At 48.4% G+C, this 18,922-nt stretch overlaps 1 protein-coding gene and 1 pseudogene across 1 annotated transcript; both read right to left on the reverse strand.

Annotated features, from left to right (window-relative positions):
• Positions 1-552: 552 nt before the first annotated feature.
• Positions 553-6,739, reverse strand: LOC720579 (uncharacterized; annotated as a pseudogene).
• LOC106995763 (E3 ubiquitin-protein ligase HERC2-like) lies at positions 4,863-15,949 on the reverse strand. The gene is made up of 5 exons (XM_077938642.1): positions 15,278-15,949; positions 13,124-13,317; positions 6,658-6,837; positions 6,441-6,565; positions 4,863-5,089 (listed from the first exon to the last, which is right to left on the reverse strand). The coding sequence occupies exons 1-3, from the start codon at positions 15,546-15,548 to the stop codon at positions 6,817-6,819; spliced, it is 486 nt and encodes a 161-aa protein (XP_077794768.1). The 5' UTR covers positions 15,549-15,949; the 3' UTR covers positions 4,863-5,089; positions 6,441-6,565; positions 6,658-6,816.
• Between the last annotated feature and the right edge of the window lie 2,973 nt (positions 15,950-18,922).

The following is an 18,922-nucleotide window of genomic DNA, read 5'->3' on the forward strand; positions in this document are numbered from 1 at the left end:
ATCCCACGCTCCACACATCTGAGACAAAACTGGGTGTCTCTTCCAGACTCCTCCCTTGGTTCATTCAAGTGGCCACCAAGTCCTGTCTGTCCTCCCATCTCCACGGCTACGGCCATGTCCCTGCCTCCCCTGCCCTGTCCACCGTCTGTTCTCTCCACCCGCACTCTGTCCCCGCCATCCATGTGCCATACAGTGGCAGACTGGTCTTTCTACAGCACACTGGACTAGCGCCCTTGCCTGCCCACAGCTCTCAGAGCTGGAGGTGGAGTTGAAACTCATGGTTTGACATTCAGAGCTCTTTCCCCCTTGGCACTGGCTTATCCAGAGCGCTCACAGTGCGGGGCAGGAGCCCCTGACTCAAATGTGGGTGTGGTGCACAACTGGGTCATAGGCTTTCCCTAAGAAGAGACAGGACTGAGATGGGGAGCTTTTCTGGGTTCAGAGTTAGACCCACAGAGTGCAAGGTTTCTCCGAGACACCAAATGGAGGGTCCAGCTGGCAGCTGGCTCCTGGTCTGGAGCTTCAAGGAGAGGTGTCAGCTCAGAGCCACATTCAATAGCCAGCTGAAATGCAGCCTCCTGCAGGGAGTCCCTGGAGCTTCCACAGCCTCAGATCTGCCCCTCTGCATACCCCAGATCTCTTGCCAAGTGGCATTTGGTTCTTCATGTCATCGCCCTCCCATGCCTGGGAGTAAAGGTGAGGTGCAGGGACTTGAGCTTGTGTACTCTGGTGTCTTAAGGGAGAATGTGTGAAGTAGAGTGGAGGTGGCTTGGAAAGAGGGAGACTAAGAGGAGAGTGAAGGACACTGACCAGGTGAGCCTGGGAGCAGGAAAAGAGATGAGCGTGAGCAGAGGAAACTGCTGGGGCAGGGGGCGGATGGGAGGATCAGGGAATGAGGGGGCTGGAGAGGTGGGGGTGGGGATGCTGGTGCCAGGCTACCTGGCTCGCCAGGCTCAGGAGTCGGTTACATCCTCCCACAAGGGCCAGCTCACCTGGTCGCCCCAAAGCCCTCCCTCTGTGGGTGGGACCAGAGGGCGCAGAACATGGATTACCCAATTGAGCAGGACAGAGGTGGACACAGGTGGTGTTGGGCTGGACTCCTGGCTGTGGGGAGCAGCCACCACCCTGCCTACTGCATCCACTTTCCAACTCGCTGCCTATCTGAACAGATGCAATATGGGTCACCTTGTGAAACGTGCTCCTGGTGCACCTGCTGCCTTCTGCCCCTCCTGCAGAGTGCCCGGGCTCTCCAGAGGGGATTCCTGTGGAGGCTTGGCCTAGATTCTGAGTCCTGCCTCTCACACCTGGGGCTTCTACCCCAGAGGCCAGCTGCTTGAGTACCCTGGAAGCCTGTCTGTAGCCCCAGGCTACAGCTGGGTCCATCCCACAGCCCTTCTTTAGTGCATCTATTTGGACTGACTGCTCATTTCATAGGTGTGTCTGGCATGTCTAAGGCAGTTGTGGGGTCAGAATCTGCAGCTACTAGCCCTAGCCCTGCAACAGTAGGAGAGGCTGGACCCCGTATCTCTACAGTCCCACCGGGCTGGTGTGAGCGGGCTCCTGAGCCCAGGGCTGCTCTGCAGGCTGTGGGGCTCATGCACCAGCTCTGAGCCCACCTGATGTGCTCAGGTTGCTCACCTTTGGGCCTCTCCTGCCTCTCTGGCATTCGGTTGACCCTGAGGTCCTCTCCCTCATCTTGACCACCAGCTACGGGCTCTGACTTGGAGGTTCCCAGAACCTTAGACCATTTGGCTCCCTCCCCCATTTCTCAGCTGAGGAAACTGAGACCAGAGAGGGAAAGCAACTTTCTCAAGGGCACCTAGCAAGTCAGAGACAGAACTGGGTCTAGGAGCCGCTTCTCGAAAGAGATTCTCCCTGTCCCCTGAGCCTTTTTTAGTGCCTCATGAACTTCCCTGTAAGGAGACTGCCCCGCCGAGGCTGGAAATGGTGCTGTCCAGGGCGGTGTGTGCCCGTGATTGTGCCTGTGTTTGTACTTGTGAGTGTATGTGGGGGTGGGGATGAGGGGTGGGAATAAACGGCAGGGATGCTGGGGCTGGAATGCACTCCGCCTCACCCCAAAAAGGGGTGTAGGAGAGCCCAGCCAAGCAGAGCACATGCTTCCATTTTCCAATCTGTGGAATGCCTATGAGGCCAGCTGAGCTCAGAAGACAAGGACAGGCCTTTCCCCACAGATGACTGGGGGGCCCAGGATGGGCGGAAGCTTCTGCTGCAGCTTTGGGGGTCACATCCCAGCCCACGTAAATTATGCAAGTTCCCAGGCTTCATTCCCGGAGATTCCGGTCCTGTGAGCCTAGGGTGGGGCCCGGAAATCTCTATGGGGTGGTGCAGGCTGCCCCAGGAACACACCTAAGAAACACTGCAACTGCCCACACACTTCCAAGTCCCCAGATACATAGGCAGGCATCTCATCTCATAGAACAGATAGGGAAACTGAGGTCCAGAGTGGGGAAAGAAATGGCACAGGGTCACCCAGCAAGTAGTAGCAGAGCCACGACACACCCACTGCCTGCGGACACCATCTGTGATGACAGCTCCACCTCCCTTCAGGAGCCTCGCCCACCCCCACCCCTACCTCCTGCTGCCCCTATGGTGTGTCTCTGTCCAAAGAAGATGTAACCCTGGTCCTCTACGCTGACTGGGGCTCAGAGGAAAAGCTTGGCCCAGAGTGTAGGAGCTAGAAGGGTCCTTGCAATTCAGGTGGGGAAATTGAGGCCCAAAGAAGGCAGTCCTGGGCCGGGCGCGGTGGCTCAAGCCTGTAATCCCAGCACTTTGGTAGGCCGAGGTAAGAGGATCACTTGAGGCCAGGAGAACAGCCTGGCCAATATTGCAACATCCCGTCTCTACTAAAAATGTAAAAATTAGCTGGGCATAGTGGTGCACACCTGTAGTCCCAGCTACTCAGGAGGCTGAGGCAGGAGAATCACTCGCACCCAGCAGCTGGAGGTTGCAGTGAACCTTGATCCCGCCACCGCATTCCAGCCTGGGTGACAGAGTGAGACTCCATCTCAAAAAATAAACATAAAAAATAAAGTAAATAAAAAAGACATGCCCAGGCTGAAAAATAAGTTACTCATTATCTCCATGAATGAAAAGCAGAAAAGAAATGCAAAGTGGTTGGAGACTGAAGAGCCTGGACCCCGCTGGGCTTTGGAAACCAAAGATGGTGGCAGGTCCTTTGGGATAAAGAGGGACCAGCTGGGAGCTTGGGTGGACCCCAGTACTTCAAAGGCTGCTGGCCGGGCGCGGCGGCTCATGCCTGTAATCCCAGCACTTTGGGAGGCCGAGGAAAGTAACTCATGTCAGTGTGAAAGCAAGTCAGACAGGACAGGGCAACATGGAGGGGAGGAGAGCCAAACCGGGGCCTGGTTCCAGACCCGCCCCATTGAGCCAGGCGCACAAGTGGCTCTCTGCACAACATTAAAGGCGAAGGAAGACATGCTTTCAGCTCCCCTTTAACTCAGGTTCCTAATGTGACAGCAGGCTTGTCAATCCCACTTGCCCTGTGGCGCACACCAGAAAACTACCAGCAGTGTGAGTAAGGACAGAAGCAGGAGACAGAGGAGCCAGGGTTTGGGAATCCCACAGCCACCCACAGGCCCTCATCACACACACAAGGATGCGCCCCCACTGAGCTCACCACACCATTCAACATCACCTTTCAGCCTCACTACCTGATAACCTGCCTGGATAACCCCACTGTAACACAAGAAACAGGGCTAGAATCTAGCGTGGAAGCTACACCTGAAGGAGGAAGAGACAGTAATACAATACAGTGACATTTTTAATTTATTTCGTTCATATAAAATTTAGAGCCATAATCAAAACGTGTAATTCTGATGGGGTTCACTACTTACAAAAACTTCACGGCGCTCTATTTTCAAATGGAAATGGTGTTCTGTGGCTCCTGGCCGGCATGTAACTAAAGAGTTAGTCTGAAATCTGTTTCACAGCTTATTTTTGGCAAGCAGCAATTTCTTCAACCCAGGTCTTCCAAGGGAAAAAAGGACATGAAATGTACCCAAAAGTCTCTTACAATCTTTAGAGAAACTACTGTTCAAGAACCGCATCCGCCAAGTCAACACATCAAGAATCCTTCGATCACAAACACTTAGGGTGAGAAAACAGGGTCTATCGGTGTGGGAGACGGACACATTATCCACGCTTATGAAACGGTCTGGACTATCGGCTACTGAAAAGCTGTGAATGCATTTTTCTTTTTCTACTTTCCAAAATTTTGGTGAGGTGATAACTATGTTTGTTTCTATTCTCTTTCGTATTTTTTTAGTAGGTACATCCTTATTATAAATCGACTGTAGAACCAATGTCCCATACGGGACCCCACGTGCCAAAAGAACCAAAAAGTTCCACGCAGCGAAGATGAGGACACAGGAGACAACCTGTGTGGACAGCACAGAGCCACCTGCCCGGGACACCAGTGGAGCCACAGGTGCAATTCAACATGTTCTTAGCTGTCTTAATAAACATGGCCAGGTGTGGTGGCTCACACCTATAATCCCAACACTTTGGGAAGCCGAGGCGGGCAGATTAACTGAGGTTGGGAGTTCAAGACTACGCCAGCCAACATGGTGAAACCCCATCTCTACTAAAAGTACAAAAATTAGCCAGGTATGGTGGCACGCATCTTTAGTCCCAGCCACTCAGGAGGTTGAGGCAGGAGAATCACTTGAACCCGGGAGGCGGAGGTTGCGGTGAGTCAAGATCGCACCACTGCACTCCAGCCTGGGCAACAAGGGCGAAACTCTGCCTCAAAAAAAAAAAAAAAAAAAGGTAAATAAATAAATAAATACAATACAATACAATACAATACAATACAATACAATACAACACAACACAACACAACACAATACAATACAGCTCATACGATTTACCTAAGAAGCTGTTGTATGAGCTGAACCAGAGGTAAACACCGTTTGCCAGAAGACTCACAGATTCCCGTATTAACAAGGTCTTAATCCAATGGCGTCCTGCTCCTATGAAATGCTGAGGCATTCGCTTCCTGTTCATCAACTTCTTTTCCCTTCTGTGTTTCTTTTTGGGCTTCAATATCCTGGAATTCATAAACGGACACTGTTTACAAGGGATCTCATTAGCAGGTGTGAAGGCACACAGGCTGGCTGAGCCCTGACCCCAGGGCCAAGCTATCCCAGCCTGTGTGTGCCACCGCACACACCTACCCGTGTAAGGCCCACACCTGCCCTGTTGGAAACCCCAACTCAGTTGTGCAGTTTCAGTGTCTTCTTTTTACAGATCCAAGGTCCAGGCGGCCTCTGCTGATGCTCTCCAGCCTCCTTCTGTGAAGTCCCTAAAATCCTTAACCCTGCTCCTGGCTCTCACAAACACCCATGGGATCCGCCCCACACACGCAGCATCCAGCTGCTTTGTGAAGACAAGAAGCTAGAATTCTCACACACACTGGTTCAAGTGTAAACGGCAAAGCCACTTTGCAAAACCATGAACAGCTACTTACCCCAGGACCTAACAAATTCCACTGCAAGTGTTTACCCTAAGGGAGAACATATGTTCACTAAAATACTTGTACACAGCACAATCGTGGCAGCTCCACATGGCCAAAACCCAGAAAGCCTGGGCGCGGTGGCTCACGCTTGTAATCCCAACACTTTGGGAGGCCGAGGTTGGGGGATCCCTTGAGCCCAGGAGTTCGAGACCAGCCTGTGCAACATAGTGAAACCTTGTCTCTACAAAATAATCAAAAAACTAGCCGGGCATTGTGACCTGACTGTGGTCCCTGCAACACAGGAGGCTGAGGTGGGAGGATCGTTTGAGCCGAGGAGGACCAGGCTGCAGTGAGCCATGATCAGGTCACTGTATCCAGCCTGGGTGACAGAGCAAGACCCTGTCTCAAAAAAAACAAAAACAAAAAAAACCCAAAAACAATTAAATGTCCTTCAATAGGAGAATGAAGTAACAAACAGCACTGCACCTATAAAATGGAAAACTTCCCAATAATAAAAACCAAGTCACAAGACACACAACAGTGTGAGTGAATCCGAAAATCCTTCTCCAAGGCAACGCAGGAAAGAGTGCAGCCTCTGCAGCTACATTGCTGCAACACTCAGAGCAGGAAAATGAATCTCATCTGAGGGCAGGGGAGCGTCCCGGCTGTGAGTGCCAAGGGGCACAGGGATCTTCCCGGGTGACGGGAACAGTCTACATGATGAACAAGTTACCTGTTAACTTCACTGAAACAGACAAAAACCCAGGATTGCACAATTAAATCATATCTCAATAATTGTTTAAGTTAGCACGTAAAAGAGTTTAAAAAAATACTTGGATATGAGACAAGTTTAGTTTTACTGTTTTCAGTTATTCTTCGCGTGTGAGTGTGGTATTTCCGATCTCAGAGCACCACCAGGTCATGTGAGCCTCCAAGGCCATACCTGGATCTCTGCAGTAATGGCTGCATATAAGGCGGAATCCAACCCTCCAGCAGCCACCAAGCTGCCCACCAGAAGATCACTCATGAATTGACAACCTCGACTTATGTTCACGTCATTGCCTGAAACTGAAATAGAAAGTGTGTGCCAATTTGAGTGAAACGCCATCCCCTCCCAGCACCCCGACCCATGCCCTCTCCTGTTCCTTCCCCAAGCCCACCTGTGCAGGGCAGGGGAGCAGAGAGTGCCCGGGCCCGCTCCTCGGCGCTGGGCAGCAGCACGGACCAGCCGCTCTGCGGCATGGCCTGGGCGGCCGACTGCACGGTGCTCAGCACGCCCACGCTGCTGGCCAGGGTCACCACCGTCTGCTTCAGGCTGTTCAGGAGGACGCTGCCCAGACCTAAACCACACAATTCTGGGTCAACCTGGTGACTAATGGCAGCATGCAACCGACAGGAGAAAAATCATTTTCACTTAGAACCCCTCAAAATGAGTGAATTTCAAAGTCTTATTAAACATGGAATAAAACTCACTTTGAAGTATTATTTAAATAGATAAAGTAACTTCTCAGTTTATGTATTTTTAAAAACTGGACTAGAAAACCTCTTAACCACAATAGTTGAAGTATTTTCTAGAGGAATTTTTTAACCCCACCATGAACACGTATATGGAAAAGCTCAAGATGAGCAGAGGAGCTAAACCACCAGCAACAGCAACCCCCATCCCGCCCGCCCAACAATCCGCACGCAACACAGAAAGAAAGGCTACGATGTAACCAAAAAAGCGGCCACAGGCGGTGGCTTATGCCTGTAACCCCAGTCTTTGGGGGGCCGAGGTGGGAAGATCACTTGAGATCAGAAGTTTAAGACGAGCCCGGCCAACATGGTGAAACCCCATGTCTATAAAAAATCAGCCGGGCATGATGGTACACACCTGTAGTCCCAGCTACTTGGGAGGCTGAGGCAGGAGAATCACTTGAACCTGGGAGGCCAACATTACACCACTGCATTCCAGCCTGGGTGACAAAGTGAGACGCTGTCTCAATTTTTAAAAAGCTGCTAAAAATTAGATTGCGGAGCTGAGAGTACACAAGGAAACTCCTCAAGTGCAAAACCGAACTCACACGGGCACACACAGCAGGAGTCAAGAGGTTCCGGGCTCTGAAAGCAGAGCCGAGCCGCCAGGCTTCAGAACAACCTCCCACACGGGAATGCACACAAGGACCCACTGAACCCCAGCTTCCTGCAGAAGGCTGGGAGCCGCTCAGGATCACCTGCCTGCCAGCCACCCACAGCCAGGGCGCAACACACTGCCGTCCCGGGCTTTGGGTAGCAAGAGACCCCACGAGAAATCAGAGACCCGGCCTTGCCCTGTGAGTAGAAGTGAAATCAGAAACATATCGCTCATCTAGGTATAGATATCACAGGTCCGGAAATGAGCGTCGAAACTCACCTACGGTCTGTGAAACCCACAGAACCCTCAGAACCCCGGAGAGGCAAATGCAAAACCAGACGCTGGGACACCTCGACAGCCTGAGACATACACAAGGCCACGCTCCACAGCACTGACCAGAACAGAAGCATCACTGCAAACCAGGAGGAGCAGCAAACACCAGGGGCACCCACGCAAACGCCAGGACGCCACAGGTATGGCGATACATGAGTGCTACAGAGGACTGCAGGAGGAGAAGCACGCTCCAAACCTCTGCTCAGTTCATCACTGCAACCAAACACTACACTCAGTTCTGTAGATTCTCGAAGCAGGGCAAAAAGGGGAGGGGCTGGAAGAGGGGCATGATGGGTTGTTACACAGAAATCATTGTGTAATAAAAGGGAAGTTACTATGTCGAGAAAACTGTGGTTCTTATCATTAAGTTATACAGTTTTATCACAAAGACAAAGAAAATATGATGATCAAAGACTTCAGCTTTAGTTTTACCAGGAAGGAAGACTTTTGTAGCTTTTATTTTGACCGCAGCCATAACCTTCATGGTGAGGAAAGGAAGGTATTGTGTAGGGAGCCGAGCTTACTGAGTAGATCAGCTTTGTCCAACCCACAACCTGAGGGCAGCACGTGGCCCAGGACGGCTTTGAATGCGGTCCAAAGCAAACTTTCTTAAAACATTATGAGATACGCTTTGCGATTTTTTTTAAGCTCATCAGCTATTGTTAGTGTATTTTATGTGTAGCCCAAGACAACTCTTCCAGCGTGGCCCAGGGAAACCAAGACTGGACACTCCTGGAGCAGGGTTTTCACAGCACAGAGGAGAGAGGGGCCAACACTGGTCTCTCAGCTGAGCACCGCCTCCCTCCATCACCTGTGATCTCACCCAGTCACTTCTCCACACACAACAACAGTAAAACAGGAAGAATGCTGACACACTCATCATAGCAAAAATAACACAATCCATGCACACTCTTCCTGCGTGCCGAGGCTGACTTCCAGCACAAACATAAAATAATCAGATCAAGTTGTTTCAGCCTCGCATCCACTATAAGCGCATTACAATCTTACTTTAAAATACTTCACCGAATAGGATAAAACCCATGCCTTTCAAAATACGTAAACCTTCTTACAAATCCCTAAGACACTTATAAAAGGAGCAAGAAGAAGGGAAATTGTGAACACCTGAAGTCGTAGAAGATTCAGCGTTGCCACGGCCACGCTCTCTTTCTCCTGGGGTGGGGGCCAGTCCGCGGAGCCGTCCATCCCCTCCCTCACCTGCCGCAGCAGGAGATCCAGCTGCTCAAAAGTCACTGAGCAAATGTCCACCACAAAAGGGACACGGAGTCCAATGGACCACTCAGAACACAATGACCAAGCAAAGCTCTAAGAGGAAATGCGACAATCGAAAATGAATCTCCAAATGCAGCTGCTGGTCTGTTCAACAGGAGTCCCCAGCATGTGTGATGGAGCCGCCTTACATTATCACCTCTCATCCCTCTCACCGCCCAGTCCAAAGGCATTCATGGGTGTCTAGCTCACACACTGTCAGCTTCCAATTTTCCCGCCCATTTCACTAGCCCCATCTCATTTGGCCATACCTAAAAAAGTAAAAGCAATTTTAATAATCTTTTCTTTTTTTTTTTTTTTTTTTGAGGCAGAGTCTCACTCTGTCGCCCAGGCTGGAGTGCAGTGGCGCGATCTCGGCTCACTGCAAGCTCCGCCTCCCGGGTTCCCGCCATTCTCCTGCCTCAGCCTCCTGAGTAGCTGGGACTACAGGCGCCGCCACCACGCCCGGCTAATTTTTTTGTATTTTTAGTGGAGACGGGGTTTCATTGTGTTAGCCAGGATGGTCTCGATCTCCTGACCTCGTGATCCGCCCGTCTCGGCCTCCCAAAGTGCTGGGATTACAGGCTTGAGCCACCGCGCCCGGCCTTAATAATCTTTTCACTCTCAAAATGATAAATGCACATTCATGGATGGCAATGAGGATCTCTATCCACTTGAAGTGGTACAATAGCAACTCTAACTAGACAATGAATTGTTAGATGCATAGAACACACACACTACCTTTCATAGTGAGAGAACAAGTCATCGGCAAAAATCTAAGAGAACTGTAGAACACCATCGATAAATTGGATCTAATTTATAGAACACTTCATCCAACAACAGCAAAATACGTATACTTTTTTTTTTTTTTTGAGATGGAGTCTCGCTCTGTTGCCCAGGCTGGAGTGCAGTGGCAAGATCTCGGCTCACTCCAAGCTCCGCCTCCCGGGTTCACGCCATTCTCCTGCCTCAGCCTCCTGAGTAGCCGGGAATACAGGCGGCCACCACCACGCCCGGCTAATTTTTTTGTATTTTTAGTAGAGACGGGGTTTCACCGTGTTAGCCAGGATGGTCTTGATCTCCTGACCTCGTGATCTGCCTACCTTGGCCTCCCAAAGTGCTGGGATTACAGGCTTGAGCCACCGCGCCTGAACCATACATACACTTTTTAAGCACATACAGGATGTTCGCTAAGAGAGAACATATCCTGAGACATATATCTTAACACATTTAAAAGAAATGAAATCATATACAGTTTGTTTTCCCTAAGAAATCATTAACAGAACAATCTGCAAACATTTCAAAATTTAAAAACATACTTAATAATCCATGGGTCAGGTTGGGTGCAGTGGCTCACGCCTGTAATCCCAACACTGTGGGAGGCCAAGGCGGGGGGATCACCTGAAGCCAGGAGTTCAAGATCAGCCTGGCCAACATGGAGAAACCCTATCTCTAGTAAAAATACAAAAAAATTAGCTGAGCATGGTGGCAGGCACCTGTAGTCCCAGCTAACCAGGAGGCTGAGGCAGGAGAATCACTTGAACCCGGGAGACAGAGGTTGCAGTGAGCCGAGATCATGTCATTGCACTCCAGCCTGGGCAACAACAGCAAAACTCCATCTTGAAATAATAATAATAATGATAATAATAATAATAATAATAATCCATGGGTCAAAGAACAATTCTCAAGAGAAATTACAAAATATTTTGAACATAAATGAAAACACACCAAAATTTGTGGGTTTAATTAAAGCACTGCTTAGAGGAAAATTTATAGCCTCAAATGATTACATATTACAAAAAAGATAGATGTAAATCAGCAATCTACGCTTCCACCTTAAGAAACTAGAAAAAGAGCAAAGTGAACGCAAAACAAGCCAAAGGGAAAAATGACAAGATAAAAGCAGAAATCAATGAGATTGAAAGCAAAAAAAACAAGGGATCAATTAATGAAACTAAAAGATTGTTGTTTGAAAAGATCAACAAAATTGAAAAACTCTAGCAAAGTTGACAAAGAAAAAAACAGAAAAGATACAACTTATCAGCATCAGGAATGAATGAAGGGACATCACTGCAGGCCCCACAGACGTCACCACGGAAAACTAGACACGTAAAAATCAGACAATGTAGATAAGTAAAGCAATGTCTGAGTGCCACAAACCAGGAAAATCCTCCTAGAAACAAACAGGTAATCTGAATAGTTCGGTACCTGTTAAAGAAATGGAATTTGTAAAGTCTTTTTTTTCTTCCCTTGAGCCGGAGTTTCACTCTTGTTGCCCAAGCTGGAGCGCAATGGTGCGATCCCGGCTCACTGAAATCTCCGCCTCCCGGGTTCAAGCGATTCTCCTGCCTTGCCCTCCTGAGTAGCTGGGATTACAGCGCACACCACCAAGCTCGACTCATTTTTTCTATTTTTAGTAGAAATGGGGTTTCAACATGTTACCCAGGCTGGTCTCAAACTCCTGACCTCAGATGATCCACCCGCCTCGGCCTCCCAATGTGCTGGGATGACCGGCATGAGCCACTGCGCCTGGCATAAAATCTTATAGAAAGAAATCTCCAGGCTCAGATGGATTCAAAAACATGTAAAGAAGAAATAACACTAATTCTACACAATCCCTTATAGAAAATGGAAACAGAGAGAATACACGCCAATATTTTGTATAAGGTCAGGTTTCCCCTGACAGAAAGTCAGACAAGACAGTATAATACAAAGAAAGACAACCACAAACCAACATCCCTGATGAGCATCAACAGAAAAATCCTCAACAACGTGTTAGCAAGTCAAAGTTAGCAAGATAGAAACAGAACAGGACCGGGCGCGGTGGCTCACGCCTCTAATCCCAACACTTTGGGATGCCAAGGAGGGTGGGTCACTTGAGGTCAGGAGCTGGAGACCAGGCTGGCCAACATGATGAAACCCCATCTCTACCAGAAACAAAAAAACAAAAATTAGCCAGGCGTGGTGTTGCACACCTGTAATCCGAGCTACTCAGGAGGCTGAGGCAGGAGAATTGCTTGAACCCAGGAGGCAGAGGTTGCAGAGAGCTGAGATTGCACCAATGCACTCCAGCCTGGGTGACAGAGTGAGACTCTGTCTCAAAAAAAAAAAAAAAAAAAGACAGAAAAGAAATAGGGTGGTAAATTGTGGCCAAGTGATGCCTATCCCAGTAATACAAGGCTTGGTCAGTATTTAAAAATCAGGCTGGTGCGGTGTCTCACACCTGTAATCCCAGCACTTTGGGAGGCCAAGGCAGGTAGATCACTTGAGCTCAGGAGTTCAAGACCAGCCTGGGCAACATAGTGAAACCTTATGTCTAAAAAAGAAAAAAAAAGTTTAAGAAAAAAAAAGTAAAAATCATCAATGTAATATACCATACTAACACACTAAAGAAGGAAAACTGCAGGACCATTTCATTTGAGATGATTAAAAGCATTTAACAAATTTTAACATCCATTCAGGATTTTTTAAAAGCTTCTAAAAGGGGGAATTAAAGAAACTGCCTTAATCTGGTAATAAGGCATCTACATAAACACCCGCAGCCAACATCACAGCTGATGGTGAAAGACTGAACTGCCCTCCCCTACAGTCCGGAACTAGGCGGGGCGCCCACTGTCACCTCTCCTACTCAGCTTCACACCGCAAGTCCTGGCCAGGGCAACCAGGCCGGGAAAAGACATAAAAGGCAGGCAGATTGGAAAGGAAGAAATGGAACTGCCCCTCTATACAGACAGTATAATTGTCCATGAAGAAAACCCAAGGAAACGACAATGAAGCTCATAATAAATGAGTTTAGCACAACTGTGGGACGTAAGAACAGCAAACAAAACTCAGTGGTATTTTCTATATACTGGTAGTGAACAACTGGAAACCAAAATCCTCCAAAACACCAAATCAAGCTCTATACTCCGTACCTGGGCAGGCCCACAGGCAATTCCCACTGTGTGTTTGGTGTCCAGTCCCGGCAATGCTGCAGGTTCTGGCTTGGTCACACGCAAGGTGTCAAAGTGCTGGCACTGGTCGTTGCTCCCCGAGCTGTGGACCTCGCTGTCCTCAGTCAGAGCCAGGCAGTGGGTGGAGCCGGCAGCCGCATCAATCACCTTCTTCCCTACAAGGAAAGAGGGATGCAGATGCAGCTTCAAGCCTAGGACTTCTGCTGCAAGAAAGACAGGTATTTCCACTCGGCCATTCAGGCCAGAAAGCTTTTAATATTAACTTCTTGGGGATAATCTGTTGCTTTAATATTAAGCACAATTCATTTGCTTTGGGTGTGTTATTAGAACTCCTGTATTTTGTTAGCTACAATTTGTTAGGACCCACAGCCTACAAAGATCATAATGCTAGGATACGAAAAGAACCTATTCTCTTTTCTCCTCCTCATTCAGATTTTCATTCAGAGAGAAACAAGGTGCTTTTAATTAACTATTAGATCATATTCTCCCATCCCAGATATAACAATACACAGCACACTCTTCACTAAGGAAGGCTTCCTAAGAGGAAATCTATTTTTTTCTCAGAGTTAGGTGATATCAGTATTTAAAACATTGTTTCTATTTAAACACTTATTGTGTTTACCAGGAACACAAAATATTCTATTTTTCCTTCCTGGTAAATCTAACATGGCCAACACAAAGGGTGTTTCTCAGAAATGTCAACATATAAAAGAACTCAGCTGAAAAACCACACTGCAGTAAGGGGAACAATTCTATCCTAGGATCCTACCGTAAGTTAACATCAGCAACAACAAAAGGTGTTTATCAACAATAATTTAAATACTCTGAAAGTAAATGATTTCTATATCTAATGACCATCGTAGCTTTCCTATACTAATGGAGGGGAATATAAACAAGAAGGCACATGAAATTCAAACACCATTCAACGACACAGAGGAAACTTATTACTTTGTCACTTATCTCAGAAGCTCAGAACATAATACATACCGTATGGGCACACAAAACTCTCAGTCATCAAGACACTAACATGCGTTAAAATAAAACTCATGGAGGAAGGAACTGGCAAGTCTCACTTAAAAGTCCCACTTCCAAACCCACTTGGTAAAGAAGCAAACACACAAACAATGTGTGTAGTACCAGGACCCAACGAACTACAGCCCCCACACAGAGCACAGCCCAAGGCCTGCTTCTGTGAAGACGCTGGTGTTGGAACACAGCCACGTCCGCCTGCTTCAAATACAATCCGGCCCTTTAAGAAAAAGGCCGCCCACCCCCCAGAGAGAGAACCCTGAAGAGTCCATCTGATGTACCTGTCGCTGCCTTTTCCCTTCTTCCCTACTTTCTTGTCAGCTTGCCTGCCCTTCCCCAGTGCTCGACTAGGATGAAGACTACCTCCCAACCACTAGGCCAAGTGGCACAGAAAAGTCCAGTTTTGCCTTAGAAAAATCCCTCCGCCATCACAGTTTTGATGGCCCCCACCCCAACTTCCTGCAGCGTAACGTCCCTAGTGAGAACACCATAGAAGAATTTCAGGGTCTTCTTGCGGAGGCCCCCATCCTCTCTGCCTGCACCCGCAGCCCACACTGAAGGCGCCGGCACTCATATCTACACACCTCGGCTTCCATCTGTTCCCTCCAACCACAATGCATGCGGGACACCTTTGCAACTGAGCAAGCAGGAATCACCCACCAAGGACGAGTTCACATCAGAGCGTCCCAGCTGGACCCAATCCCACGTCCTGATGTGGCCCCACAGCACAACGCACCCTCACGGTCTCAGTGTGTCTGCAGTACAAGTACAGGTGACCTCACCACGCAGAGGGAACCCTTCCTGAGTCCAGCCTGCTGAGGGACGAATGGGTGCCTGCCACGGAAAGTGGCGATGTTTGTAAAACTCAATGGGTTTAAATTAAATTTGGTAAGAATAATTCAAAGTCATTTGTAATAGAGACACACCCACTTTCCAATTAGTATCAATCCCTGCACCAAGCCGGCTGTCAAAATTTCTGACAGTCCATTCACGGAATGTCAGGTCAAGAACACAAAACCTGCAAACTTTAAAACATCACTAAAGAAACCGTCCTGAAGGGTTTTAACAGTTTACGTTTGCACTCACCTCGCAAGCCTTCTAAGAGTTTTGGATAACGAACATGTCCCTCTGGTCCGTGTCCACGTCTCTGGTTGTCACCTTTTCCCCATGAATAAACTTGGTCATCTTTCGTCAAAGCGATGGAAAACTGACTTCCACAGCGGACTCTGACCACATCCAAGTCTTGCAGCTTTTCAATCAGCTTTGGGGTTTTGCAGCCATCACTAGCACCTCTGCCCGATTTCCCACAGTCATCATCTCCCCAAGACCACACTTGTCCTAAAAAATACAAATGCATTTAAATAACAACAACTGTGCATTTTAATGAAAAATTTTAAATGACTGACAATAATCTAATGAAAAACGCACACTAATGTAGACCACCCGTGTGCACAGTTAATACTACAAGGGAGGCTACTGAGCAAATGAAATCTAGGTGACACCTGAGGTTGATATAGAAGCAAGAAAGAAAGGGAAGGCGGAGTTTTCTTTTTGTTTTCATTACATGAAAAACCAAGTCGTGACTCTTACTAGCCTGGGCTCAATGTTCACTGCTTCACAGAACCAAAGGCCCACTGCCTCCGTGAGACACAGTAACTGGGGCCCGGCACACTGCAGACGCTTGCGGACCACCCTCCCATTTGCCTGCCTGCTTCTGTTGCCACCGTGCTGACCGCTGGTCAACCGTACCACTGTACGTGTTCCCAACTGCATATATCAGCATAATTATGTAAGCTGATTAAATATTACATAAAGGGATAAAATACAATTGCAAAAGTAAATAGTTTTATTTTTACTATGAAAAATAAGCTGAAAACTTTGCAAAAACTTAATGAAAGTGAATTGTTAAAAAACAGAATTGTTAGGCTGGGCACGGTGGCCCACGCCTGTAATCCCAGCACTCTGGGAGGCCGAGGCTGGCAGATCACTTGAGCCCAGGAGTTCGAGACCAGCCTGGGCAACATGACGAAACCCTGTCTGTACTGAAAATACAAAAATTAGCCAGGCAAGGTGGTGAACATCCATAATCCAGCTGAGGCATGAGAATTGCTTGACCCCAGGAGGTGGAGGTTGCAGTGAGCCGAGACTGCACCACTGCACTCCAGCTTGGGTGACAGAGCGAAACTCTGTCTTCCAAAAAAAAAAAAAAAGTGAAATTACATAAAGGTGAAAACTGTAAAAGATCAGGAAAAAGAAATCAGAGAAGATATCAGATTGTTCCACAAGTTCCCACATTCTATTTTGTAATAACTAAAGATAGGCAAGTATTTTCCTCAACGATCAGATGGTAAATATTTTTAGCCTCTGTGGGCTTTCTGTCCCAACAACCCAGCTGTGCCACTGTCACAGGAAAGCAGCCACAGACAATACGTAAATGAGTGGGCAGGCCTGCACACCAATACAACTCCACCTGCAAAAGCAGGCCGACCCCGAGCGAACCGGAAACTGGAGATGACACGCTATGACGTGGTCAATGAAAGCAGCACAGCAGACCTGCACACAGAGATCAGAGGTGCACTTCCACACGCTGTGCTGAAGATTATGCTGTTCACGTAGCCCGCCTGGGCATTTCCCACTGTCCCCCAAGGCCAGACTGCAGGGTAGGATACTTCTACCGTAACAGGCGCCTCAGAAACTAACAGCACAGCAGGGACACTTCCCTACAAGATCTGCACCAAAGAAACACCAGTGTGAGGAAGACACTGTCCGCAGCCTGTTCAAGGCAGTTTACTCAACATATCATCACAAACTTCACCTAAAGTAGCAACTACACTAAAGAACGCAAGGCTAGAATCCTAACACAGCTCAGACCTCACAAAACTTTTAACCAGGAAATATTTTAAGGTCTACCCCTCACTCGATATAAATGACGACATGTCCAATTGAAAGCTCCTTGACAGCAGGAGCCTTTCAGAGGAGACCACCTTTGCTCTAGGACTCACAGTAGCAGAAACAGGATGGCTCTGACAATGTCAGTCCCGGCAACGGCAGCGGGACCTATACATATAGGGAAGTATCTGAAATGATTTTTCATCTTTGACCTAAGAAATGCCCAAAAGTCACTCAATTATCAATCTGCCATTCAACTTCTGCAGGAGAGAAAGCAAGCTGACAGGTCCCCAGCTGATTTCACAGGAAGACTCCACAACGCCAGAGACACACAAGATGCCAAGGACAGAGCCCCACAATACTGACAGACGAGTCGTTTCCAAAAAATTAACGTCACTTTAAGCATCAAACCTCATCATGTACCCTCGAAAAAAGATAAGGATGATCTCAGTTAGGAACACAAACCGAAAAGCAAAATTCAAAGCAAGCAGATACCGCAGCGTCAGACTACAGAACACGGAAAGACTTAGCAGGGATTACCACACGGAATCAAGAGTGGCCGAACGTTAAGAAATGTAACAATACTAACCAGAGACAATTCAGAGTGTCAATCATTCCATCCCAACTCTCATGCTTAAAAAAATAAAATGCCCACACAGGAATGCCCACACAGCTGCTAACCTGCTGACAGGCCCCAGGCAAACAAGCCCTGTGAAATCAATAAGCTCCCACCTCAACTACTTAGATAAACAACAGCAAAATAAACTCAAAGCAAGCATAGGGAAGAAAATAATATAAATAGGTATACACATAAATAACCACCGCGGCCTCTTCACCAATGCCACTGACCCCACACCCACTGGGCGACAGGGTGGGCGGCCTCGTAAGGCCCACTGTGCTCAGCTCACTTCCTCCAGGGAAGCTGCCAAGCGTGTCCTCGAGGCCCAGTCCTGGGTGGCGAGAGCTCTATGTACCGTTCTCAGTGACAGCCAGGGTGTGAGCGTCCCCACTCCCACACGCCACATCGATGACATGACCTTCAGTCCTTTAAGCCCAGCTACCAGCATTGGAATGGCCTCGTCCTCACTGGAGCCTTCAAACAGATAGGACGGCTGTTCCTAAGTCCTGTGAGAGGCCACCTCCTGCTGCATGCTCCCACTCATGCAGGGCAGACGCACTGTGGCCCAGCCGGCCGTAGTTCCCGCGGCTCCCGGTGTACAGCTCCCCCTCCGCAGTGATGGCCGCGCTGTAAGTGCTCCCGCAAGCGATATGCACCACATGCTTCCCGGCCTGCTTTCCAGAGAAGGCGGAGATCACCTTAGGCTCCTCCAGAAGCCTTGGGGAGGAAGAGAATAAACATGAATGCCCTTCTTCTTGGCGTTCTTATTAGTGTTAGCAAAGGAAATTCACTATCCAAATGGAGACCATGAGAGCATCAGGCCAGTTTCACCTTCCAGGAATCTTATAAAATAAGGAAGAGAGAATTTGAACACCTAACACCTCCATGACTTTTTGTTAAGTTGGAACCCGACGCCAAGCGTGGTATCCAGTAGAATTACAAAAACAGGGTGAAAGACTTGTACAATAGGCTGGGCACGGTGGCTCACACCTGTAATCCCAGCACTGTGGGAGGCTGCGATGGGCGGATCACCTGAGGTCAGGAGTTTGAGACCAGCCTGGCTAACGTGGTGAAACCTCGTCTCTACTAAAAATACAAAATTAGCTGAGAATGGTGGCGGGCCCCTGTAAGCCCAGCTAACTGGAAGGCTGAGGCAGGAGAATCGCTTGAACCCGGGAGGCAGAGGTTGCAGTTAGCTGAGATCACACCATTGCACTCCAACG

The sequence above is a fragment of the Macaca mulatta genome, chromosome 7 (genome assembly GCF_049350105.2).
Source record: "Macaca mulatta isolate MMU2019108-1 chromosome 7, T2T-MMU8v2.0, whole genome shotgun sequence".
Lineage (NCBI taxonomy): Eukaryota > Metazoa > Chordata > Mammalia > Primates > Cercopithecidae > Macaca > Macaca mulatta.